General features: G+C 44.7%; 1 protein-coding gene across 1 annotated transcript; it reads right to left on the bottom strand.

Moving 5' to 3' along the window:
• Window positions 1–17,729: 17,729 nt before the first annotated feature.
• Window positions 17,730–20,924, bottom strand: LOC103647927 (uncharacterized). Its single transcript, XM_020549168.1, has 5 exons — window positions 20,916–20,924; window positions 18,961–19,122; window positions 18,473–18,526; window positions 18,312–18,365; window positions 17,730–18,218 (listed from the first exon to the last, which is right to left on the bottom strand). Exons 1-5 carry the CDS (start codon window positions 20,922–20,924, stop codon window positions 18,132–18,134), a joined length of 366 nt encoding a protein of 121 aa, XP_020404757.1. The 3' UTR covers window positions 17,730–18,131.
• Window positions 20,925–26,435: the final 5,511 nt, after the last annotated feature.

Genomic DNA, 26,435 nt, shown 5'->3' with positions numbered 1-26,435 from the left:
AATCCTCAAACAAAGGAGGGGGAAAGACTACAAGTCTCGCTCCAAGAAGGTTTGCTACAAGTGTGGTAAGCCCGGTCATTATATTGCTAAATGTCCTATGTCTAGTGACAGTGACCGAGGCGACGACAAGAAGGGGAGAAGAAAGGAAAAGAAAAGATACTACAAGAAGAAGGGCGGCGATGCACATGTTTGTCGGGAATGGGATTCCGACGAAAGCTCAAGCGACTCCTCCGACGACGAGGACGCCGCCAACATCGCCGTCACCAAGGGACTTCTCTTCCCCAACGTCGGCCACAAATGCCTCATGGCAAAGGACGGCAAAAAGAAGGTTAAATCTAAATCCTCCACTAAATATGAATCCTCTAGTGATGACAATGCTAGTGATGAGGAAGATAATTTGCGTTCCCTTTTTGCCAACCTTAACATAGCTCAAAAAGAAAAATTAAATGAATTGGTTAGTGCTATTCATGAAAAGGATGACCTTTTGGATTCCCAAGAGGATTATCTAATTAAAGAAAACAAGAAACATGTTAAGGTTAAAAAGGCTTATGCTCTAGAAGTAGAAAAATGTGAAAAATTGTCTAGTGAGCTAAGCACTTGCCGTGAGATGATTGACAACCTTAGAAATGAAAATGCTATTTTAAATGCTAAGGTTGATTCACATGTTTGTAATGTTTCAATTCCCAATCTTAGAGATGATAACGTTGACTTGCTTGCTAAGATTGATGAATTAAATGCATCTCTTGCTAGCCTTAGATTAGAGAATGAAAATTTAATTGCTAAGGCTAAAAATTTTGATGTTTGCAATGCCACTATTTCCGACCTTAGAACTAAGAATGAAATGTTGCATGCTAAGGTTGTAGAACTTAAATCTTGCAAACCCTCTACATCTAATATTGAGCATGTTTCTATTTGCACTAGATGTAGAGATATTGATATTAATGCTATTCTTGATCATATGGCTTTAATTAAACAACAAAATGATCATATAGCAAAATTAGATGCTAAAATTGCCGAGCATAACTTAGAAAATGAAAAATTTAAATTTGCTAGAAGTATGCTCTATAATGGGAGACGCCCTGGCATCAAGGATGGCATTGGCTTCCAAAGGGGAGACAATGTCAAACTTAATACCCCACCTAAAAATTTGTCTAACTTTGTTAAGGGCAAAGCTCCCATGCCTCAGGATAACGAGGGTTACATTTTATACCCTGCAGGCTATCCTGAGAGCAAAATTAGGAAGATTCATTCTAGGAAGTCTCACTCTGGCCCTAACCATGCTTTTATGTATAAGGGTGAGACATCTAGCTCTAGGCAACCAACCCGTGCCAAGTTGCCTAGAAAGAAAACTCCTAATGCATCAAATGATCATGCCATTTCATTTAAAACTTTTGATGCATCTTATGTGCTCACTAGCAAATCCGGCAAGGTAGTTGCCAAATTTGTTGGGGGCAAGCACAAGGGTTCCAAGACTTGTGTTTGGGTACCCAAAGTTCTTGTATCTAATGCCAAAGGACCCAAAACAGTTTGGGTACCTAAAGTCAAGAACTAAAATTGTTTTGTAGGTTTATGCATCCGGGGGCTCAAGTTGGATACTCGACAGCGGGTGCACAAACCACATGACAGGGGAGAAGAAGATGTTCTCCTCATATGAGAAAAACAAAGATCCCCAACGAGCTATCACATTCGGGGATGGAAATCAAGGGTTGGTCAAAGGTTTGGGTAAAATTGCTATTTCACCTGACCACTCCATTTCCAATGTTTTTCTTGTTGATTCATTAGATTACAACTTGCTTTCTGTTTCCCAATTATGTCAAATGGGCTACAACTGTCTTTTTACTGATATAGGTGTCACTGTCTTTAGAAGAAGTGATGATTCAATAGCATTTAAAGGTGTGTTAGAGGGTCAGCTATACTTAGTAGATTTTGATAGAGCTGAGCTCGACACATGTTTAATTGCTAAGACTAACATGGGTTGGCTCTGGCACCGCCGACTAGCCCATGTTGGGATGAAGAATCTTCATAAGCTTCTAAAGGGAGAGCACATTTTAGGACTAACCAATGTTCATTTTGAGAAAGACAGGATTTGTAGCGCATGCCAAGCAGGGAAGCAAGTTGGCACTCATCATCCACACAAGAACATAATGACGACTGACAGGCCACTGGAGCTCCTACACATGGATCTATTCGGCCCGATCGCTTACATAAGCATCGGCGGGAGTAAGTACTGTCTAGTTATTGTGGATGATTATTCTCGCTTCACTTGGGTATTCTTTTTACAGGAAAAATCTCAAACCCAAGAGACCTTAAAAGGATTCTTGAGACGAGCTCAAAATGAGTTCGGCTTAAGGATCAAGAAAATACGAAGCGACAATGGGACGGAGTTCAAGAACTCTCAAATTGAAAGCTTCCTTGAGGAGGAAGGCATCAAGCATGAGTTCTCCTCTCCCTACACGCCACAACAAAATGGTGTAGTGGAGAGGAAGAATCGAACTCTATTGGACATGGCAAGAACCATGCTTGATGAGTACAAGACACCGGACCGGTTTTGGGCCGAAGCGGTCAACACCGCCTGCTACGCCATCAACCGGTTATATCTTCACCGAATCCTCAAGAAGACATCATATGAACTCCTAACCGGTAAAAAGCCCAACATTTCATATTTTAGAGTTTTTGGTAGCAAATGCTTCATTCTTATTAAAAGAGGTAGAAAATCTAAATTTGCTCCTAAAACTGTAGAAGGCTTTTTACTTGGTTATGACTCAAACACAAGGGCATATAGGGTCTTTAACAAGTCCACTGGACTAGTTGAAGTCTCTTGTGACGTTGTGTTTGATGAAACTAACGGCTCTCAAGTAGAGCAAGTTGATCTTGATGAGATAGGTGAAGAACAGGCTCCATGCATCGCGCTAAGGAACATGTCCATCGGGGATGTGTGTCCTAAGGAATCCGAAGAGCCTCCAAGTACACAAGATCAACCATCCTCCTCCATGCAAGCATCTCCACCAACTCAAAATGAGGATGAGGCTCAAAATGATGAAGAGCAAAATCAAGAAGACGAGCCACCTCAAGATGATAGCAATGATCAAGGGGGAGATACAAATGATCAAGAAAAGGAGGATGAGGAAGAACCAAGACCGCCACACCCAAGAGTCCACCAAGCAATCCAACGAGATCACCCCGTCGACACCATCCTCGGCGACATTCATAAGGGGGTAACTACTCGATCTCGGGTTGCACACTTCTGTGAACATTACTCGTTTGTTTCCTCTATTGAGCCACACAGGGTAGAGGAAGCACTTCAAGATTCGGATTGGGTGATGGCGATGCAAGAGGAGCTCAACAATTTCACGAGGAACGAGGTATGGCATTTAGTTCCACGTCCTAACCAAAATGTTGTAGGAACCAAATGGGTCTTCCGCAACAAGCAAGATGAGCATGGTGTGGTGACAAGGAACAAAGCTCGACTCGTGGCCAAAGGGTATTCACAAGTCGAAGGTTTGGATTTTGGTGAAACCTATGCACCCGTAGCTAGGCTTGAGTCAATTCGCATATTATTGGCCTATGCTACTTACCATGGCTTTAAGCTCTATCAAATGGACGTGAAAAGTGCCTTCCTCAATGGACCAATCAAGGAAGAGGTCTATGTTGAGCAACCTCCCGGCTTTGAAGACAGTGAGTATCCTAATCATGTCTATAGGCTCTCTAAGGCGCTTTATGGGCTCAAGCAAGCCCCAAGAGCATGGTATGAATGCCTTAGAGATTTCCTTATTGCTAATGGCTTCAAAGTTGGCAAGGCCGATCCTACACTCTTTACTAAAACTCTTGAAAATGACTTGTTTGTATGCCAAATTTATGTTGATGATATTATATTTGGGTCTACTAACGAGTCTACATGTGAAGAGTTTAGTAGGATCATGACACAGAAATTCGAGATGTCGATGATGGGGGAGTTGAAGTATTTTCTAGGATTCCAAGTCAAGCAGCTCCAAGAGGGCACCTTCATTAGCCAAACGAAGTACATTCAAGACATTCTTGCTAAGTTTGGGATGAAGGATGCCAAACCCATCAAGACACCCATGGGAACTAATGGGCATCTCGACCTCGACACGGGAGGTAAGTCCGTGGATCAAAAGGTATACCGGTCAATGATTGGTTCATTGCTTTATTTATGTGCATCTCGACCGGACATTATGCTTTCCGTTTGCATGTGTGCAAGATTCCAATCCGACCCTAAGGAATCACACCTTACGGCCGTAAAACGAATCTTGAGATATTTGGCTTATACTCCTAAGTTTGGGCTTTGGTACCCTAGGGGATCCACATTTGATTTAATTGGTTATTCGGATGCCGATTGGGCGGGGTGCAAAATCAATAGGAAGAGCACATCGGGGACTTGCCAGTTCTTGGGAAGATCCTTGGTGTCTTGGGCTTCAAAGAAGCAAAATTCGGTCGCTCTTTCCACCGCCGAAGCCGAGTACATTGCCGCAGGACATTGTTGCGCGCAATTGCTTTGGATGAGGCAAACCCTGCGGGACTACGGTTACAAATTAACCAAAGTCCCTTTGCTATGTGATAATGAGAGTGCAATTAAAATGGCCGACAATCCCGTCGAGCATAGCCGCACTAAGCACATAGCCATTCGGTATCATTTTCTTAGGGATCACCAACAAAAGGGGGATATCGAGATTTCTTACATTAATACTAAAGATCAATTAGCCGATATCTTTACCAAGCCACTTGATGAACAATCTTTTACCAGACTTAGGCATGAGCTCAATATTCTTGATTCTAGAAATTTCTTTTGCTAAGCTTGCACACATAGCTCTTTTGAATACCTTTGATCATATCTCTTTTATATGCTATGACTAATGTGTTTTCAAGTTTATTTCAAACCAAGTCATAGGTATATTGAAAGGGAATTGGAGTCTTCGGCGAAGACAAAGGCTTCCACTCCGTAACTCATACTTCGCCAACGCTCCGAGCAACTCTCTCTTCTTTGGGGGAGAAATGAGCATCAAAGAAAAGAACTTCATCCCTGGGGAAGAGAGTAAAAGCTCAAAAGCTTCGCTCTTTGGTATAATCTTAACTCACTTATTTATGACCAAAGGGGAAGTTTGCACTTCGAGGGCTCTAATGGTTCCGTTTTTGGCGATTCATGCCAAAAAGGGGGAGAAATGAGCCCAAAGCAAAAGGACCGCACCACCACCACCAAATTCAAAAACTTAGTGCTTTCCAAAGTCTTTATCATTTGGTATCCTATTGTGTTCAAAAGGGGGAGAAAGTAGTATTTCAAAAGTGGTATATCAAAACCCTCTTGAACACTAAGAGGTGGATCTCTTTTAGGGGGAGTTTTGTTTAGTCAAAGGAAAAGCATTTGAAACAGGGGGAGAAAATTTCAAATCTTGAAAATGCTTTTGCAAACTCTTATTTATTCACCTTTGACTATTTGCAAAAGATCTATGAAAAGGATTTACAAAAGGTTTTGCAAAAACAAAACAAGTGGTGCAAACGTGGTCCAAAATGTTAAATAAGAAAGAAACATTCCATGCATATCTTGTAAGTAGTTTTATTGGCTCAATTCCAAGCAACCTTTACACTTACATTATGCAAACTAGTTCAATTATGCAGTTCTATATTTGCTTTGGTTTGTGTTGGCATCAATCACCAAAAAGGGGGAGATTGAAAGGGAATTAGGCTTACACCTAGTTCCTATATAATTTTGGTGGTTGAATTACCCAACACAAATCTTTGGACTAACTAGTTTGTCCAAGTGTATAGATTATACAGGTGTAAAAGGTTCACACTCAGCCAATAAAAAGACCAAGTTTTGGATTCAACAAAAGAGCAAAGTGGGAACAGAAGGCCCTCTGGTCTGGGAGCACCGGACTGTCCGGTGTACTCCGGACAGTGTCCGGTGCACCAGAGGACTCCAGCTCAAACTCATCACCTTCGGGAATTTCCAGAGGCGACTCCGCTATAATTCACCGGACTGTCCGGTGTACACCGGACAGTGTCCGGTGCGCCAAGGGTGGTCGGCCTCAGGAACTCGCCAGCTTCGGGAAAAGCCAACGGTTAGTCCAAAGATTCACCGAAATCCAAACCTTCGACTTGGGAGTATCCTTTGGCCACAAGTCGAGCTTTGTTCCTTGTCACCACACCATGCTCATCTTGCTTGTTGCGGAAGACCCATTTGGTTCCTACAACATTTTGGTTAGGACGTTGAAAGGGAATTAGGCTTACACCTAGTTCCTATATAATTTTGGTGGTTGAATTGCCCAACACAAATCTTTGGACTAACTAGTTTGCCCAAGTGTATAGATTATACAGGTGTAAAAGGTTCACACTCAGCCAATAAAAAGACCAAGTTTGGATTCAATAAAGGAGCAAAGGGGCAACCGAGGGCACCCCTGGTCTGGCGCACCGGACTGTCCGGTGTGCCACCGGACAGTGAACAGTACCTGTCCGGTGCACCAGGGGACTCAGACTCAAACTCTTCGTCCTCGGGAATTCTCGGAAGCCGGCGCGCTATAATTCACCGGACTGTCCGGTGTGCACCGGACATGTCCGGTGCTCCAAGGAAGCTCGGCCTCCGGAACTCGCCAGCCTCGGGTTCGCGCGGCAGCCGCTCCGCTAAAATTCACCGGACTGTCCGGTGTGCACCGGACTGTCCGGTGAACCACGGAGCAACGGCTACTTCCGCGCCAACGGTCACCTGCAAGCGCATTTAATGCGCGCTCTGCGCGCGCAGTCGGCAGGCGCGCCCATACCGACGCACCGGACAATGAACAGTTCATGTCCGGTGTACACCGGACATCCAGGCGGGGCCACATGTCAGAGCTCCAACGGTCAGAATCCAACGGCAACGATGACGTGGAAGGGGGCACCGGACTGTCCGGTGTGCACCGGACTGTCCGGTGCGCCATCGAACAGAAGCCTCCAGCCAACGGTCAAGTTTGGTGGTTGGGGCTATAAATACCCCAACCACCCCACATTCATAGCCATCCAAGTTTTCCACTTCTCAACTACTACAAGAGCTCTAGGCTTTCAATTCTAGACACATTCAAAGAGATCAAATCCTCTCCAATTCCACACAAAACCCTAGTGACTAGTGAGAGTAATTTGCCGTGTTCTTTTGAGCTCTTGCGCTTGGATCGCATTCTTTCTTTCTCACTTGTTCTTGTGATCAAAACTCCATTGTAATCAAGGCAAGAGGCACCAATTGTGTGGTGGCCCTTGCGGGGAAGTTTTGTTCCCGGATTTGATTTGAGAAGAGAAGCTCACTCGGTCCGAGGGACCGTTTGAGAGAGGGAAGGGTTGAAAGAGACCCGGCCTTTGTGGCCTCCTCAACGGGGAGTAGGTTTGAGAGAACCGAACCTCGGTAAAACAAATCCGTGTGTCACACTTCATCATTTGCTTGCGATTTGTTTTGCGCCCTCTCTCGCGGACTCGTTTATATTTCTAACGCTAACCCGGCTTGTAGTTGTGTTTATATTTGTAAATTTCAGTTTCGCCCTATTCACCCCCCCCCCTCTAGGCGACTATCAGACGTGGAACTAAATGCCATACCTCATTTCTAGTGAAGTTGTTGAGCTCCTCTTGCATCGCCACCACCCAATCCGAATCTTGGAGTGCCTCCTCTACCCTGTGTGGCTCAATAGAGGAAACAAACGAGTAATGTTCACAAAAATGTGCAACACGAGATCTAGTGGTTACCCCCTTATGGATGTCGCCGAGAATGGTGTCGACGGGGTGATCTCGTTGGATTGCTTGGTGGACTCTTGGGTGTGGCGGCCTTGGTTCCTCATCCTCCTTGTCTTCCTCATTTGCATCTCCCCCTTGATCTATGCCGTCATCTTGAGGTGGCTCATTTGATTGATCTTCTTCTTCATCAACTTGAGCCTCTTCCTCATTTTGAGTCGGTAGAGATGCTTGCGTGGAGGAGGATGGTTGATCTTGTGCATTTGGAGGCTCTTTGGATTCCTTAGGACACACATCCCCAATGGACATGTTCCTTAGCGCGATGCATGGAGCCTCTTCTTCACCTATCTCATCAAGATCAACTTGCTCTACTTGAGAGCCATTAGTCTCATCAAACACAACGTCACAAGAAACTTCAACTAGTCCCGAGGACTTGTTAAAGACTCTATATGCCCTTGTGTTTGAATCATATCCTAGTAAAAAGCCTTCTACAGTCTTAGGAGCAAATTTAGATTTTCTACCTCTTTTAACAAGTATAAAGCATTTGCTACCAAAGACTTTAAAATAAGAAATATTGGGCTTTTTACCGGTTAGGAGTTCGTATGATGTCTTCTTGAGGATTCGGTGTAGATATAACCGGTTGATGGCGTAGCAAGCGGTGTTGACTGCCTCGGCCCAAAACCGATCCGAAGTCTTGTACTCATCAAGCATGGTTCTTGCCATATCCAGTAGAGTTCGATTCTTCCTCTCCACTACACCATTTTGTTGTGGCGTGTAGGGAGAAGAGAACTCATGCTTGATGCCCTCCTCCTCAAGGAAGCCTTCGATTTGAGAGTTCTTGAACTCCGTTCCATTGTCGCTTCTTATTTTCTTGATCCTTAAGCCGAACTCATTTTGAGCCCGTCTCAAGAATCCCTTTAAGGTCTCTTGGGTTTGAGATTTTTCCTGCAAAAAGAACACCCAAGTGAAGCGAGAATAATCATCCACAATAACTAGACAGTACTTACTCCCGCCGATGCTTATGTAAGCGATCGGGCCGAATAGGTCCATGTGTAGGAGCTCCAGTGGCCTGTCGGTCGTCATTATGTTCTTATGTGGATGATGAGTGCCAACTTGCTTCCCCGCTTGGCATGCGCTACAAATCCTGTCTTTCTCAAAATGAACATTGGTTAGTCCTAAAATATGTTCTCCCTTCAGAAGCTTATGAAGATTCTTCATCCCAACATGGGCTAGTCGGCGGTGCCAGAGCCAACCCATGTTAGTCTTAGCAATTAAGCATGTGTTGAGTTCAGCTCTTTCAAAATCTACTAAGTATAGCTGACCCTCTAACACACCCTTAAATGCTATTGAATCATCACTTCTTCTAAAGACAGTGACACCTACATCAGTGAAAAGACAGTTGTAGCCCATTTGACATAATTGAGAAACGGAAAGCAAATTGTAATCTAAAGAATCAACAAGAAAAACATTGGAAATGGAATGGTCACGAGATATAGCAATTTTACCCAAACCTTTGACCAAACCTTGATTTCCATCCCCGAATGTGATCGCTCTTTGGGGATCTTGGTTTTTCTCATAGGAGGAGAACATCTTTTTCTCCCCTGTCATGTGGTTTGTGCACCCGCTGTCGAGTATCCAACTTGAGCCCCCGGATGCATAAACCTACAAAACAAGTTTAGTTCTTGACTTTAGGTACCCAAATGGTTTTGGGTCCTTTGGCATTAGACACAAGAACTTTGGGTACCCAAACACAAGTCTTGGAGCCCTTGTGCTTGCCCCCAACGTATTTGGCAACTACCTTGCCGGATTTGTTAGTCAAAACATAAGATGCATCAAAAGTTTTAAATGAAATATTATGATCATTTGATGCACTAGGAGTTTTCTTTCTAGGCAACTTAGCATGGATTGGTTGCCTAGAGCTAGATGTCTCACCCTTATACATGAAAGCATGATTAGGGCCAGAGTGAGACTTCCTAGAATGAATTCTCCTAATTTTGCTCTCGGGATAACCGGCAGGGTATAAAATGTAACCCTCGTTATCCTGAGGCATGGGAGCCTTGCCCTTAACAAAGTTGGACAATCTTTTAGGAGGGGCACTAATTTTGACATTGTCTCCCCTTTGGAAGCCAATGCCATCCTTGATGCCCGGGCGTCTCCCATTATAAAGCATGCTACGAGCAAATTTAAATTTCTCATTTTCTAAGTTGTGCTTGGCAATTTTAGCATCTAGTTTTGCTATGTGATCATTTTGTTGTTTAATTAAAGCCATATGATCATGAATAGCATTAATATCAACATCTCTACATCTAGTACAAATAGATACATGCTCAACAATAGATGTAGAGGGTTTGCAAGAATTAAGTTCAACAATCTTAGCATGAAGAATATCATTTTTATCTCTAAGATTGGAAATGGTAACATTGCAAACATCTAGTTCTTTAGCCTTAGCAATTAAATTTTCATTTTCTACTCTAAGGCTAGCAAGAGCAATGTTCGATTCTTCAATCCTAGCAAGCAAATTATCATTATTATCTCTAGGATTGGAAATTGAAACATTACAAACATGTGAATCAACCTTAGCATTTAAACTAGCATTTTCATTCCTAAGGTTGTCAATCATCTCACGGCAAGTGCTTAGCTCACTAGATAATTTTTCACATTTCTCAATTTCTAAAGCATAAGCATTTTTGACCTTAACATGTTTCTTGTTTTCCTTAATTAGGAGGTCCTCTTGAGAGTCCAAGAGGTCATCCTTTTCATGAATAGCACTAATCAATTCATTTAATTTTTCTTTTTGTTCCATGTTAAGGTTGGCAAAAAGGGTACGCAAATTATCTTCCTCATCACTAGCATTATCATCACTAGAGGTTTCATATTTAGTGGAGGATCTTGATTTTACCTTCTTTTTGCCGTCCTTTGCCATGAGGCACTTGTGGCCGACGTTGGGGAAGAGGAGTCCCTTGGTGACGGCGATGTTGGCGGCGTCCTCGTCGTCGGAGGAGTCGCTTGAGCTTTCGTCGGAATCCCACTCCCGACAAACATGGGCATCGCCGCCCTTCTTTTTGTAGTACCTTTTCTTTTCTCTCCTCTTGCCCTTCTTGTCGTTATCCCTGTCACTGTCGCTTGATAATGGACATTTTGCAATAAAGTGACCGGGCTTACCACACTTGTAGCAAACTTTCTTGGAGCGGGACATGTAGTCTTTCCCTCTCCTTTGCTTGAGGATTTGGCGGAAGCTCTTGATGACGAGCGCCATTTCCTCATTGTCGAGCTTGGAGGCGTCTATTGGTTGTCGACTTGGTGTAGACTCCTCCTTCTTGTCCTCCGTCGCCTTGAATGCGACGGGTTGAGCTTCGGATGTGGAGGGATCATCAAGCTCGTTGATCTTTCTCGAGCCTTCGATCATGCACTCAAAACTTACAAAATGCCCGATTACTTCCTCGGGGGTCATTTTAGTATATCTAGGATTACCACGAATTAATTGAACTTGAGTAGGGTTAAGGAAAATAAGAGATCTTAGAATAACCTTAACCACTTCGTGGTCATCCCACTTCACGCTCCCGAGGTTGCGCACTTGGTTCACCAAGGTCTTGAGCCGGTTGTACATGTGTTGTGGCTCCTCCCCTTTGCGAAGCCGGAACCGACCGAGCTCCCCCTCGATCGTTTCCCGCTTGGTGATCTTGGTGAGTTCGTCTCCCTCATGCGCGGTTTTGAGCACATCCCAAACCTCCTTGGCGCTCTTCAACCCTTGCACTTTGTTATACTCCTCTCTACTTAAAGAGGCGAGGAGTATCGTTGTTGCTTGAGAGTTGAAGTGCTCGATTTGGGCCACCTCATCCTCATCATAGTCTTCATCCCCTACGGATGGTACCTGTGCACCAAACTTAACAACATCCCATATGCTTTTGTGGAGCGAGGTTAGATGAAATCGCATTAAATCGCTCCACCTAGCGTAATCTTCACCATCAAAAGTTGGTGGTTTGCCTAATGGGACGGAAAGTAAAGGTGTATGTTTGGAAGTGTGAGGATAGCGTAGGGGGATCTTACTATACTTCTTGCGCTCTTGGCGCTTAGAAGTGACGGATGCCGCGTCGGAGCCGGAGGTGGATGCCGATGAAGAATCGGTCTCGTAGTAGACCACCTTCCTCATCCTTTTCTTCTTGTCCCCACTCCGATGCGGCTTGTGGGAAGAAGATTTTTCCTTCTTCTCTTTGTGGTGAGAAGAAGATTTCTTCTCCTTCCCTTTGTTGGAGGAGATCTTCTTCTTCTCCTTCCTCTTGGTGCGGGACTCTTCCGATGAAGTGCTCCCGTGGCTTGTAGTGGGCTTTTCGCCGGTCTCCATCTCCTTCTTGGCGTGATCTCCCGACATCACTTCGAGCGGTTAGGCTCTAATGAAGCACCGGGCTCCGATACCAATTGAAAGTCGCCTAGAGGGGGGGGTGAATAGGGCGAAACTGAAATTTACAAATATAAACACAACTACAAACCGGGGTTAGTGTTAGTAATAAAGAAACGAGTCCGCGAGAGAGAGCGCAAAACAAATCCCAAGCGAATAAGCAAGTGAGACACGGAGATTTGTTTTACCGAGGTTCGGTTCTTGCAAACCTACTCCCCGTTGAGGAGGCCACAAAGGCCGGGTCTCTTTCAACCCTTCCCTCTCTCAAACGATCCACGGATCGAGTGAGCTTTCTTTTCTCAATCACTTGGAACACAAAGTTCCCACAAGGACCACCACAAGATTGGTGTCTCTTGCCTCAATTACAAGTGAGTTTGATTGCAAAGAATGGATCAAGAAAGAAGAAAGCAGTCCAAGCGCAAGAGCTCGAAAGAACACAAGCAAATCACTCTCTCTAGTCACTATGGCGTTGTGTGGAGATTGGAGAGGATTTGATTTCTTTGGTGTGTCTAGAATTGAATGCTAGAGCTCTTGTAATAGTTGGGAAGTGGAAAACTTGGATGCAATGAATGGTGGGGTGGTTGGGGTATTTATAGCCCCAACCACCAAAAGTGGCCGTTGGGAATCCTGTCTGTTCGATGGCGCACCGGACAGTCCGGTGCACACCGGACAGTCCGGTGCCCCCTGCCACGTCATCACTGCCGTTGGATTCTGACCGTTGGAGCTCCTGACTTGTGGGCCCGCCTGGGTGTCCGGTGCACACCGGACAGGTACTGTTCCTTGTCCGGTGTGCAAGTATGGGCGCGCCTGACTTCTGCGCGCGCTGCGCGCGCATTTAATGCGCCGCAGGTAGCCGTTGGCGCCGACTAGTCGTTGCTCCGGAGTTGCACCGGACAGTCCGGTGCACACCAGACAGTCCGGTGAATTATAGTGGACGAGCCGTTGGCTTTTCCCGAAGCTGGCGAGTTCCTGAGGCCGACCACCCTTGGCGCACCGGACACTGTCCGGTGTACACCGGACAGTCCGGTGAATTATAGCGGAGTCGCCTCTGGAAATTCCCGAAGGTGATGAGTTTGAGCTGGAGTCCTCTGGTGCACCGGACACTGTCCGGTGTACACCGGACAGTCCGGTGCTCTCAGACCAGAGGGCCTTCGGTTCCCACTTTGCTCTTTTGTTGAATCCAAAACTTGGTCTTTTTATTGGCTGAGTGTGAACCTTTTACACCTGTATAATCTATACACTTGGGCAAACTAGTTAGTCCAAAGATTTGTGTTGGGTAATTCAACCACCAAAATTATATAGGAACTAGGTGTAAGCCTAATTCCCTTTCAGTAATAACTCTCCTCCAATGGACTCGCCCTGCTGGTGATTTGCCTCACGAAGAGGTTCATCTTGATGATGAAATTCTTAGCAATGCGCGCAATATCATTGTGCTGGGAATACGGAACAATGAATCTTTCGTTTTGGGAAATGACGAAGATCATTATTAAATGTGGGAGACAAATGTGTCGACACCTATCTTGCCTCTATAGATTGCAAAGGGATCCAAAACAAAGTCCTAGGCATGAGTGCTTTAAGCTCTCTTATCGGGTCATTGATAAAAGCAATCGAGGCTGAACCAATAATCGCAAAATGAAAGTCGCGAGCTTGAAGTTCGTACATTTATGGGCACTATTGAAATAATGTGTGGTGAATGTGATGGTTCAAGTGGTCTTGTGAGAGACCCATCCCACATATGTGTTGAATAAACAATGTTCCACTATGTAATATATCTGGCAAATGACATGAATTAAAATATGCAGTTAATAGGATTCTGAAGATCCGTCATGAGATCCTAGGAGGACTCATATATTTGAATTATAAATATGCAACATATAAATCTCATACCGAATAATACATTCCTGATGAATGATCACTCTCCTATGTAGGGAGAATATCTCGTAGTTGAGACTATCGTTCCCAGATGGAACCTATCCAGAAGAAACAAAGTCTGTATTGAACACCAAAGTTTGATAATCCCTATAAAGGGATAAAGACCCATACAGACCCAAAAAGGAATAAGATGAGGTACCAAAGGACTTGGAGTTCACCGAATAAGCACATGTGCATTCCATGAGTTTTACTCATGGTAATTTCCACTAGATGTGAAATTACGGTATCCTCTAAAGCCCCGATGGCAGAAACCTATAAGGTTTAGGTGTTACTGGCAAAATATCCCTATTATGCCAGAATGACAGACTATAACGATATATCTGATCGATGAAAAATCCCTGATGGATTATGATCTTTGATGGACTTTTGTTACACCATCATAGATGTTGCAATAGATGAACGCCTGAAGCGATGTGTCATATTAGAATATGTACTATTGCAACTATATTATCCCCTAAGTCCTATTGAATGACATGTTATTTGCTTTGCACAACTATGTATAAATTGTGGTGTAAGATAGAAAATGATAGCACCTCAACCTCATCCATTCTCGTTATTCCAGATGAACAATGAGACATATATCTTGAAGAATATGCTTGAATAATGAGGGATAACGACTTTGACAGATGTCATCGTCAGGGGGAGCGAATGCTTACATTGATCACAACCGTGAGACAAGAAATGTCATATTCTATGCCCTGAAGGCGTCAGCTTGATGATCAATATGTGAACCTTTATGGAAGTTTCTATCAAATATGTAGATCTAGTCGATCGAACACCACTAGTCGAAGTTGCTTATTTATGTTGATACGTGCACTTACCTCGTGTATCCTAGAAGTGAGTTGAGGTGAAGTTCTTGAAATAATCTTTGCAAGGATATGCAATCTGTTTGCTAAATCTATATGTGCATATACTTCCAGAAGAAAATATTTTGCCATATTGATATAGTTTTGCAAGGATCAGGGAGCACATTTCTAAAGTTAGCCTTTGTAGAAGATTCGGTAGAATCTAGATCCCAGAGGATTGAAATCTGTCCCGATGACAGCTGTTGTACTCTTTTTCCCTTGGTGAGTTTTCTTGAAGTTTCTCACATGAGGTTTTTAACGAGACAACAAAGTGCAAATGCAATTTGTATCACCATGCACTCTTTCTCCACATTTTTCCCACTGGGTTTTTTTGGAGTTTTAACGAGGCATGTGTTGGTCGCGGTATTCGCCCAAGGGGGAGTGTTGAGAAACCCTAATGAAGGGTTATGTGGGCAAATACTGAATATAGCCCTGAGGGCTATCGCGTCTCTATATATAGAACTTGTACCCCTCATATGGAATAGAGAAGAGAAAGAGGTCATAGGCCCAACCCTATATCATGTGTCTCGTGTGTTTCCTCTGTGGTGCTTATGGGAAGAGAGACGGGTTCTCTACAACTTCTTGCGGCCTCTACTGCTGACGGGAGGGAAGGGAGCGGATCTGGTGATCTGTGGTAACGTAGTTCTCAACAGTCGTTACATGTGTTCAGTTCACGGATGGTTGAGTTTGAAAAAAAAAATAGAAAGAAAAGTCCACGCCTCATTTTAGCTCACTGGAAAGCCCACCCCGACTAACCAAAGCTTCTATGAGCCCAGCCCACCTAACCTACCAAACAGGCCGAGCCATCAACACCCGGCAGCCCGCCACGCCATCCATGCAACGACCCACACTGAGACGTCCCCTCCCCGCTCCGTCCTCTCTCCTCTGCCGCCGAGACGACGCGATGGCGGGGTCCGCCGCCTTGCCGCCGCTCGCCGCCTTCGCGTCGCTCCTTACCGCGCGGCGCTTCGCCGCCGCCAGGTCCGCGCTCCGGTCCCTGCTCACGCCGCGCCTACTGGCGGTGCCGTTCGCGGACCTCGCCGCCTCGTCGCTCCCGCGCGGCGCGCCGCCGCACGCCGTGGTGGCGTTCCACGACATGCTCTTCCGCGCGTACGCGGACGCGGGCGCGGCGTGCCGCGCGGCCGAGGCGCTCGACGCCGCCGTGTCCCGCCTCGGCAGCCTCGACCCGCGCTCGCTCACGTTCTCGCTGCTCTCGCTCCGCCGCGCCGGGCGCCTCGCGGACGCCGCGGGCCTCCTGGAGCGGGCGCTCGGCTCGTGCCCGGGCTCCGTCTCGCCGTTCGCCGCGTCCGTCGTCGTCGACGGGCTCTGCAAGTCGGGGCGCGTGGACGACGCGCGCCGGCTGCTCGACGATATGCCTCGCCACGGCGTGAGTCTGAATGCGCTGTGCTACAACTCGCTGCTTGACTGTTACGTGCGACAAAAGGATGACGGGCGGGTCCAGGAGATTCTAGAGATCATGGAGAACGAAGGCATCGAGGCGACGGTCGGGACGTATACGATCCTTGTGGATAGTTTGTCGACCGCCAGGGACATCAGCAAGGTCGAGGCTCTGTTTAATGAGATGAAGGCGAATAATGTTGTGGGGGATGTGTACCTGTACACCGCTGTCATCAACGCGTATTGCCGAGCAGGGAACATGCGGAGGGCCGCCAAGGTTTTGGATGAATGCGTTGGCAATGGCGTTGAGCCAAACGAGCGTACATATGGTGTATTGATCAAAGGGTTCTGCAAGATTGGGCAGATGGAGGCTGCAGAGATGTTGCTGGCAGACATGCAAGGGCAAGGTGTAGGGCTTAACCAAATCATTTTCAATACCATGATTGATGGCTATTGTCGCAAAGGGATGGTGGACGATGCTCTTAAAATAAAGGCGGCCATGGAGAAAATTGGCGTCGAACTGAACATCTACACATACAACACACTGGCCTGTGGACTGTGCAGGGTGAATAGATTGGATGAGGCAAAGACTCTATCTATTGCACATCATGATCGAGATGGGTGTCGTGCCAAATTACGTCACTTACACTACACTGATCAGCATACACTGCAAGGATGGCGACATGGTGGAGGCTAGAAGGCTGTTCCGAGAAATGGCAGAGAAAGGGGCGACGCCCAGTGTTTTGACCTACAGTGTTATGATTCATGGGTACGCCAAGAAGGGGAGGATCCGTGAGGCTGAGAGGTTCAGAAAGGAGATGGAGAAGAAAGGGTTTGTTCCAGATGTATACACCTATGCATCGCTAGTTCATGGGCACTGTGTCAATGGGAAGGTGGATGTGGCGCTGAAGCTATTCGAAGAGATGAAGCAGAGGGGAACGGAACCTAATGTCGTGGCCTATACGGCTCTGATATCAGGTCTGGCGAAGGAAGGGAGATCAGAGGCGGCGTTCCAGCTGTATGATGATATGCTGAAAGCTGGATTGATCCCAGATGACTCCCTATATTCTGCCCTTGTAGGAAGCCTTCACACAGATAACCGGAAAGATGTTAAGGTTTCTTAGGCAGCTTCGCTTTTAAGGGAAAGCAACCTAAGTTTTTGTAAGTTACCCTGTAGCAACTGAAGAGGTCGGAAGTCCAGAATTAACTCCATAATGTTATTCAGTTTACAAGGTGGGATGGAGTACTAGACTGTTGCATTTCAGTTAAATGACATAAGGAGATCTCAGCTAGCTGTGATGAAGCAGCAAAATTGCAGAAATGATTACATGCTGACGTGCAATATTACATGGCCACCTCCAGATTCCAATTCCTCATTGGGTAACAAATTTTATTTTTGTTTTAAGCATGTTTAGAACACTGGAACAATAGGAGGCTGTGCAGATTTTATTTCAAGATTAAGTTTGTAATAGTAGTATTAGTAGTCATGGAATTGTTACAAAACAAGCAGTTCTTGTACATTACTCTTGAAATTGCTCACTGTTATAGAGATATTTGCACTTGGAAACTTGCTGGTATATATTAAAAAAATGAATACTTCATGTGATTCCGTGTATCTGCCAGCTTTCCCCCCTTTTGATCCATTGAAAGGATCTGAATATCCAGCAGAACAGCCCTTCACCTCTGCAAGGAAGCACCAATTCACGCCTGTGTTGCTGTTTGCTCTTCAATACTGTGCTTGGCCTGGTGTCTGCCAAGCTTGTTCTGCATTGCTATTGTTCTACAAAACAAAAAAATCGTTGCAGTTTCTTGCACGACAGCATGACTCAGTAGAGCGTAATCACATATATATTTTTTTTTCACACAAAACTAACCGTCTCTAAAGTCGTATTTTGTGCAGGTAGATTGCCTTTCTCTTCCTGTACAGACCTAACCACCTTCATTTCCTACGAGCAAAATGACAGGATGGTGTGCTGCTCCTGCTAGAGACCAGACCAAAGGTAAAAAGGAATAAAAGTCGACAGAATGAGAGGGCGCACCGATTTCAGCTGTTCCACTTCAGAGTCAAGTCCTTTCTTGAGACCCTGGAGTTCCTGTAAGCAACACAATTCAATTCACCGGTGGTATGGGGTGTTCATTACTACAACCAGCAGCCTTGAATTTTCAAGGTGAGGGAAAAAGGACAGAGCAGAGAACTCACATTCTGGCATGTCTTGACCTGCGTCTCTACATTGGAGCGCCAGTTCTGCACCTCCTGAAGCAATGGTCAGCCATTCACATCTCATCAGCATCTGATTAGGGAAACAACTAAGGCTCCGTTTGGTTCCATTAGTCCTAGGACTAAAGTTTAGTCTAGGGACCAAATTTTAATCCATACCTTGTTTAGTTGTAGAGACTAAACAGGTTCTAAATACATTAAATACAACACATAAAGACCAAAATACTCCTTTTTTTTGTTTGACACCAGTTTTATAACAAGGGTAATTGGAGTAAATGTTGTCATTTAGTCCCTTTTAGCATCTATGTGAGGGACTAGAGACTAAAGTCAATTAGTTCCTACTTTAGTCCTTCCGTTTGGCAAAATAGAGACTAAAGGGGACTAAAAACCAGAGACTAAAGATTAGTCCCTCTAACCAAACGGGGCCTAAATCCTCAAATCGAATCAAGTGTTGGGAAATCCATACGCACCTGTTTCAGCTTCTGGATCCTCTCCAGCAACTCCGCCTGCGACGAGGTCAGCTCCTGCAACGCAAGCACAAGCACAAGGATCAGCTCAGAACTCTGCTGCTGCTTTGAAGAACCCGGTAGTGCCGCGCCCTCTATCTGAAGCACCTTGACTCGCCCGTCCAGCTACTCGAACCCCGATGGTCTCTGCAAGTGAAGGATCAGAAATTCAGAATTGTGGATTCCATCACATCACCCGAGAGGCAGTTGGCCGTGCGTACCGAACGGCTTGGCGTGGCTCTAAACTGTCGGTTAACCGCGAAACAAACCAGTTTTTGCTGTTTTTTACAGAAAAAATGAAATTTTTGACAAGATTTATTTGTAGTTTGCTCAATTCATATTGCACAAAAAATATTAATTGATCTACACGACATGTGTTCACCAAAATAACATACAACATTCATATGCAACCACAAATTCCAGTTCTCATGCAACAAACAACCAGCGAACTTCGCAATACTCAAATACAAGTTCTTTTATAACTCTCCAACAAGGCAACTACACATAGGTCAACTTATTTCACAATACTCACATGTTCAGCTCGAGTTATAGTGATAGTACTTAGACATGTTGGAAGTATCGTGATATTGTTCCAATCCGTCATAGTGATAGTGATAGGTCTATAGACTTTTCGCAGGACGAGAAGCAGCTGGCGTGAGGCGCCGTGTCCGTACCGTACGCGGGGAACCCGTCACGTCTTGCCCCCTTCCATCGGCCGTCGGAATTATCGTCGCGCCTGTGCACCTCGTGTTTGCCTCATCGGCAGGTGAAATTTTTTACTATATCACTGCCTGCAGGCATATTTTTTTCCATGCAGGAACGAATTATTCTCTCTCTCACACACACTGATTCCCAGAGAGTTGAGAACGTCGTTGTTGAGAAACCCTAATGAAGGGTTATGTGAGCAAATACCGAATATAGCCCTTAGGGCTATCGCGTCTCTATATATAGAACTTGTACCCCTCATATGGAATAGAGAAGAGAAAGAGGCCATAGGCCCAACCCTATATCATGTGTCTCGTGTGTTTCCTCTGTGGTGCTTATGGGAAGGGAGACGAGTTCTCTACAGCTTCTTGCGCCTCTACTGCTGACGGGAGGGAAGGGAGCGGATCTGGTGATCCGTGGTAACGTAGTTCTCAACACGTTATCAGCACGCTTTACCTCGACGTTGCTGCGGGATTGGATCTGCATCAACTCTCTGTCAATCCGGCAGGTCTCCGGCCTAGCCGAACTGTCCTACGCGACAGACTTCGATTTCCCCTGCGCAATGGAACGAACTGTATGAGATTGAATCTACTCCTATTCACCGGAAGAGAATTTAGCCACCACTCCGGTTTCCCATAACAGGGGCACGTAGCCCAACCATTGCCCTCTATGAGTCATGTCTGCATTAGAAGTTGCGTCCACGCCGGAGCTGCGTCACGGCGGTGCTCCGTGGCGTCGTCTCCATTCACGGGTGGAGGCTTGGGTAGGCGTCACCCAGCTTGGGAAAAGTCTCTGCCTATCGATCGGCCCTAGCCCCCGCGGTGGATAATTGTCGCTCCTGTACGCACTGGCGCGGCCAGTCGCCCGCCCTGCTACTGGCTCCACGCGGCCCTGCAGACCAGCGTCGAGCCCTCAGCCCTGGATGGCTGTGTCCTGTGACCGTGTGTACCTGGCGGGCGAGCGGCCAGTAGCTGCTAAGAGAAAAACAGATCTGATGGCATGTGCGTTTTCCACGAGCGGGTCATCCGCGTGGACCATTTCTTTCCTCTGTATTTTGAATAGATAAGACAAAGCCGATTTTTCCAGGGGCTTCTCCCCGATCGTGGCTGCATGGCTGTTGACCAGAAGTGCGTGCATGCAGCGAGCTTTTAGTTAAAAAAGTGGTCGCGCATGCAAGGGGCAGCTTTATCTCTTAAATTGCCACACACACCCACCTCCTGCATTGCCGCATGCAATATGTTAATTACATATTAAAAATGTTTTAGCACAAGGATTTGGATGACTAGAGGATAACCTATTATACGATAGCAAGACAATATGTTTTATTTTGCCGCTTCTAATTCAATTTCCTGTCTACTAAATAATTAGTAGACAAATACATGCATGAATATGGTAAAATATTTGTTACACCTGATGTGCTATGTTCATGCATTAGTTCTGGAGTTTATTTTTCTGCTTTTATTTCATGTAGTAGATAATTGACAGAAATTATTAAAATGTGTGAAGGCTATATTGTGTATACCCAAATCGCTCTAAATATTTGTGTTGCGTTGAGCTTTTGGGCTCACGTCGAGCGATTAAATGATACAGTGGATACTCAGGCACGTCGATCAGACTACATTTTTAATTGGCTGAGCTATGATATTGGCTGCGCCCTGGCAACATGACACGTTATTTGTATCGTACGAACTTGGTTGCGTCATGTGATTGTTATGTTGCACTCTCGTTTAATCGGACCGCTCTCGTTGAGTCGGACCACCATCGCCGGGTCGCGTATTTTTCGCATGCCCTGTAGGCACTATCTGTCTGCCGTGATCATCGGACCACAATTGTGCCTGTTGCGCACGTTGCGTGGACTTATCGTATACCCCGATTATCGAGCCATAATTGTGCATGTTGCGCTTATTACGAAGGCTTGTTATGTTGTTGTAGCCCTGATGGCCGCACACGCGTTGACACCAGACGCTAGAACTTGTACTCGCGTGGATTGTGGTGGGTTGTTCAAGCCCCTGAAGTCACATTATGTGCAACCTTCATAGACAATTTTGTTTAGCTCTATATCTTATTTGATTGTGTTGTGTGGCATCATATATTTATATATCGCCAAGTGGTCATAACAATTATATCAAGCTATATAGTGCTTGGAAATCTGGGAAATTAAATTAATATATATATAAAACACAGATAAGTTAATTATCTGCTCTCTTATCATGCATAAAGTTTTACTCGAAGTAACTCGAAGGTATATAATATAATGCATGAAAGCCTTTTCGGCATAGAAGACATCACGAATTGGGATTCTATTAGTAAGCAATATGACCTTACCAAATGAATAAAGGCTAGAAATTTCAGTCATATATTGCTCAACCAATTGTTGACACATTGCTCTCTTTGTCGCTGAACGACATAAAGCAAATTCTGAGATAAAAGGACATGTAACCCCTAGCAACCCGGAGTTGCGAGTATATGTTATTCTGAGAAAACATTCACTATGTTGGTGTGAAAAAAACCATTGTGTGTTCCCGTCGAACCACTTTATTCGTCCTCTCTAGGACCTCTATGCTTGTGTTGCATACATCTCTCAGAATTATAAATACTTATAGTCACTAAATTGACTTGGCATAGTCCTTTGATTGGTATGGTACAACTTTAAGCTAAATAATAAAGATCAGTCCTAAATGGACATATACCTAGAGTTTATGTAGCAGAACTACAATGAATTCCACCTTTGAAATGCTTACCGTAATATATCTCTGATCTACCAGGAGTAAGAAGAGTAGAAAATAGCCATGAAATCCCATATTACCACAGAGCTTAAAGTGAAATTGGACATTAATATGTCATTGGTTTGTGGCGCCGGAAGATCCATAAGTATTGACCACTAAGCTATTGGTGATGGTAATTTGTGATAAAAATATGAAGATCTTATGGAGACCAGATGTATTCTCCCTAATCTTGACGACTCCTTCGTATGAAAGCAGTATTATCTGTTGTTGAAGATGGATCCTAGGCGGATACCAGTATTGTTTCGTTCTTGCCAAGCAGTTATCATCATTTGCTTCATCAAAAGCTAGTTATATGGTGATTTTCCCAGATAAAATGAATTCTTGGCCTTGCCTGTTCTATTCCAAATCTTCTCTTTTTGCCGAACAACGAAGAGATCGAAATAATGCTTTATAGAACAAATTGGTATATCATATGAGGAGAAATATTTGCCCTGCTGGCAGCACCACAAATTATTAACTATTGTTATAAATTCTCTCTCAAAATTATAATACCTAAAAATGTTGCATAAATTGATACCCAATTTCATATCGGTATGAGTAATTGGGTAAACCATGGGCAATAATAAAACGAGCTAGACTATACATCTCTGCATATAAAAATCTCTGCTTGGCAGCATTGACCTGATGTTGTGCACTTTACTACCAATATAAACATACATTTTCCTATGTGCCTCAAAGCACAATGCAACCAGTGAATGTCTTTGTGAGCGTTAGACCCTGATGGTCATTTTACTTGTTGATCTGAAGTCAACTAATGGCTCCAAACGACGAATGGTATTCATGAGCCCCTGAAGAAGCCTTATGGATAAAATAGTGTTGTGCATGTTAGTCTAAATCTTAATGATTGACTGTGCATTTGGTAATAATAACAATAAGTTTGCAGAATTGTAACCACGAAGCAACTTGTTGTTGCGTGTCTCACTGGATGTTGAGACTAACCCTTCATGTTGAAGAAAAAAACATGTAGTATTCATGCCACTACATTAATCTAAGTCCATAGCTCACTGCATAAAACCCCGATCTGTAATGTGCGTAAGATTTCCCAAATAAATCACCACAATAGCATACATTGGCCACAACTGGATGATTGTGGTTGGGGATTTTATCTGTATGCTTTTAGAACATCTCGGCATTAGGGGGAGGAATGCTCATATAGTGTAATGCCTCAATATTCTACTAAACGCACAAAAGCCAAACTGAACCCGTCGTTCAGAGTGTACTCCTGTGTATATGGAGTTTGCCAGAAATCGTTAAGGAGTAACCATATTGGTTTGAATGCTTCTACCTGATGTAGATGTGGATATACCCGGGATTAATATCATATCCACATTTGACTTATTGGTATTTGATCTATTCTCGGGGACGCCTGTGAATATGATCCATTAGCCTTAGTCAAAGCATATATTCTGATTGCAGATTCACGTGGTCTGTAATTGAAAGTCGCCTAGAGGGGGGGGTGAATAGGGCGAAACTGAAATTTACAAATATAAACACAACTACAAACCGGGGTTAGTGTTAGTAATAAAGAAACGAGTCCGCGAGAGAGAGCGCAAAACAAATCCCAAGCGAATAAGCAAGTGAGACACGGAGATTTGTTTTACCGAGGTTCGGTTCTTGCAAACCTACTCCCCGTTGAGGAGGCCACAAAGGCCGGGTCTCTTTCAACCCTTCCCTCTCTCAAACGATCCACGGATCGAGTGAGCTTTCTTTTCTCAATCACTTGGAACACAAAGTTCCCACAAGGACCACCACAAGATTGGTGTCTCTTGCCTCAATTACAAGTGAGTTTGATTGCAAAGAATGGATCAAGAAAGAAGAAAGCAGTCCAAGCGCAAGAGCTCGAAAGAACACAAGCAAATCACTCTCTCTAGTCACTATGGCGTTGTGTGGAGATTGGAGAGGATTTGATTTCTTTGGTGTGTCTAGAATTGAATGCTAGAGCTCTTGTAATAGTTGGGAAGTGGAAAACTTGGATGCAATGAATGGTGGGGTGGTTGGGGTATTTATAGCCCCAACCACCAAAAGTGGCCGTTGGGAATCCTGTCTGTTCGATGGCGCACCGGACAGTCCGGTGCACACCGGACAGTCCGGTGCCCCCTGCCACGTCATCACTGCCGTTGGATTCTGACCGTTGGAGCTCCTGACTTGTGGGCCCGCCTGGGTGTCCGGTGCACACCGGACAGGTACTGTTCCTTGTCCGGTGTGCAAGTATGGGCGCGCCTGACTTCTGCGCGCGCTGCGCGCGCATTTAATGCGCCGCAGGTAGCCGTTGGCGCCGACTAGCCGTTGCTCCGGAGTTGCACCGGACAGTCCGGTGCACACCGGACAGTCCGGTGAATTATAGTGGACGAGCCGTTGGCTTTTCCCGAAGCTGGCGAGTTCCTGAGGCCGACCACCCTTGGCGCACCGGACACTGTCCGGTGTACACCGGACAGTCCGGTGAATTATAGCGGAGTCGCCTCTGGAAATTCCCGAAGGTGATGAGTTTGAGCTGGAGTCCTCTGGTGCACCGGACACTGTCCGGAGTACACCGGACAGTCCGGTGCTCCCAGACCAGAGGGCCTTCTGTTCCCACTTTGCTCTTTTGTTGAATCCAAAACTTGGTCTTTTTATTGGCTGAGTGTGAACCTTTTACACCTGTATAATCTATACACTTGGACAAACTAGTTAGTCCAAAGATTTGTGTTGGGTAATTCAACCACCAAAATTATATAGGAACTAGGTGTAAGCCTAATTCCCTTTCAATCTCCCCCTTTTTGGTGATTGATGCCAACACAAACCAAAGCAAATATAGAAGTGCATAATTTAACTAGTTTGCATAATGTAAGTGTAAAGGTTGCTTAGAATTCGAGCCAATATAAATACTTATATGCATGGATTGTTTCTTACTTATAACATTTTGGACTACGTTTGCACCACATGTTTTGTTTTTGCAAATTCTTTTGTAAATCTATTTGAAAGATCTTTTGCAGATAGTCAAAGGTGAATGAATAGAATTTTGCGAAGCATTTTCAAGATTTGAAATTTTCTCCCCCTGTTTCAAATGCTTTTCCTTTGACTAAACAAAACTCCCCCTAAAAGAGATCCTCCTCTTAGTGTTCAAGAGGGTTTTGATGTATCATTTTGAAATACTACTTTTTCCCCCTTTTGAACACAATAGGATACCAAATGAAAAATATTCAATACTGAGTTTTTGAAATTTGAAATAGGTGGTGGTGCGGTCCTTTTGCTTTGGGCTCATTTCTCCCCCTTTTTGGCATGAATCGCCAAAAACGGAATCATTAGAGCCCTCGAAGTGCTATCTTCCCTTTTGGTCATAAATAAATAAGTTAAGATTATACCAAAGACGAAGTCCGGTCCTTTTGCTTTGGGCTCTTTCTCCCCCAAAGGAAAAGTCCTTTTCTTGGATGCTCATGCTTGTCTCCCCCGAGAATGGAGAGTTTCTTGGAGCGTCGGCGAGGGATGAGTTTACGGAGTGGAAGCCTTTGTCTTTTGCCGAAGACTCCAATTCCCTTTCAATATACCTATGACTTGGTTTGAAATAGACTTGAAAACACATTAGTCATAGCATATGAAGGAGATATGATCAAAGGTATATAAATGAGCTATGTGTGCAATCTAGCAAAAGAAGTTCCTAGAATCAAGAATATTAAGCTCATGCCTAAGTTTGTTAAAAGATTGTTCATCAAGAGGCTTGGTAAAGATATCGGCTAATTGATCTTTAGTATTAATGTAAGAAATCTCGATATCTCCCTTTTGTTGGTGATCCCTCAAAAAGTGATACCGAATGGCTATGTGCTTAGTGCGGCTATGCTCGACGGGATTGTCAGCCATTTTGATTGCACTCTCATTGTCACATAGCAAAGGGACTTTGGTTAATTTGTAACCGTAGTCCCGCAGGGTTTGCCTCATCCAAAGCAATTGCGCGCAACAATGACCTGCGGCAAT

Source organism: Zea mays, chromosome 2 (assembly GCF_902167145.1).
Source record: "Zea mays cultivar B73 chromosome 2, Zm-B73-REFERENCE-NAM-5.0, whole genome shotgun sequence".
Lineage (NCBI taxonomy): Eukaryota > Viridiplantae > Streptophyta > Magnoliopsida > Poales > Poaceae > Zea > Zea mays.
This window is presented reverse-complemented; position numbering and strand designations above follow the sequence as displayed.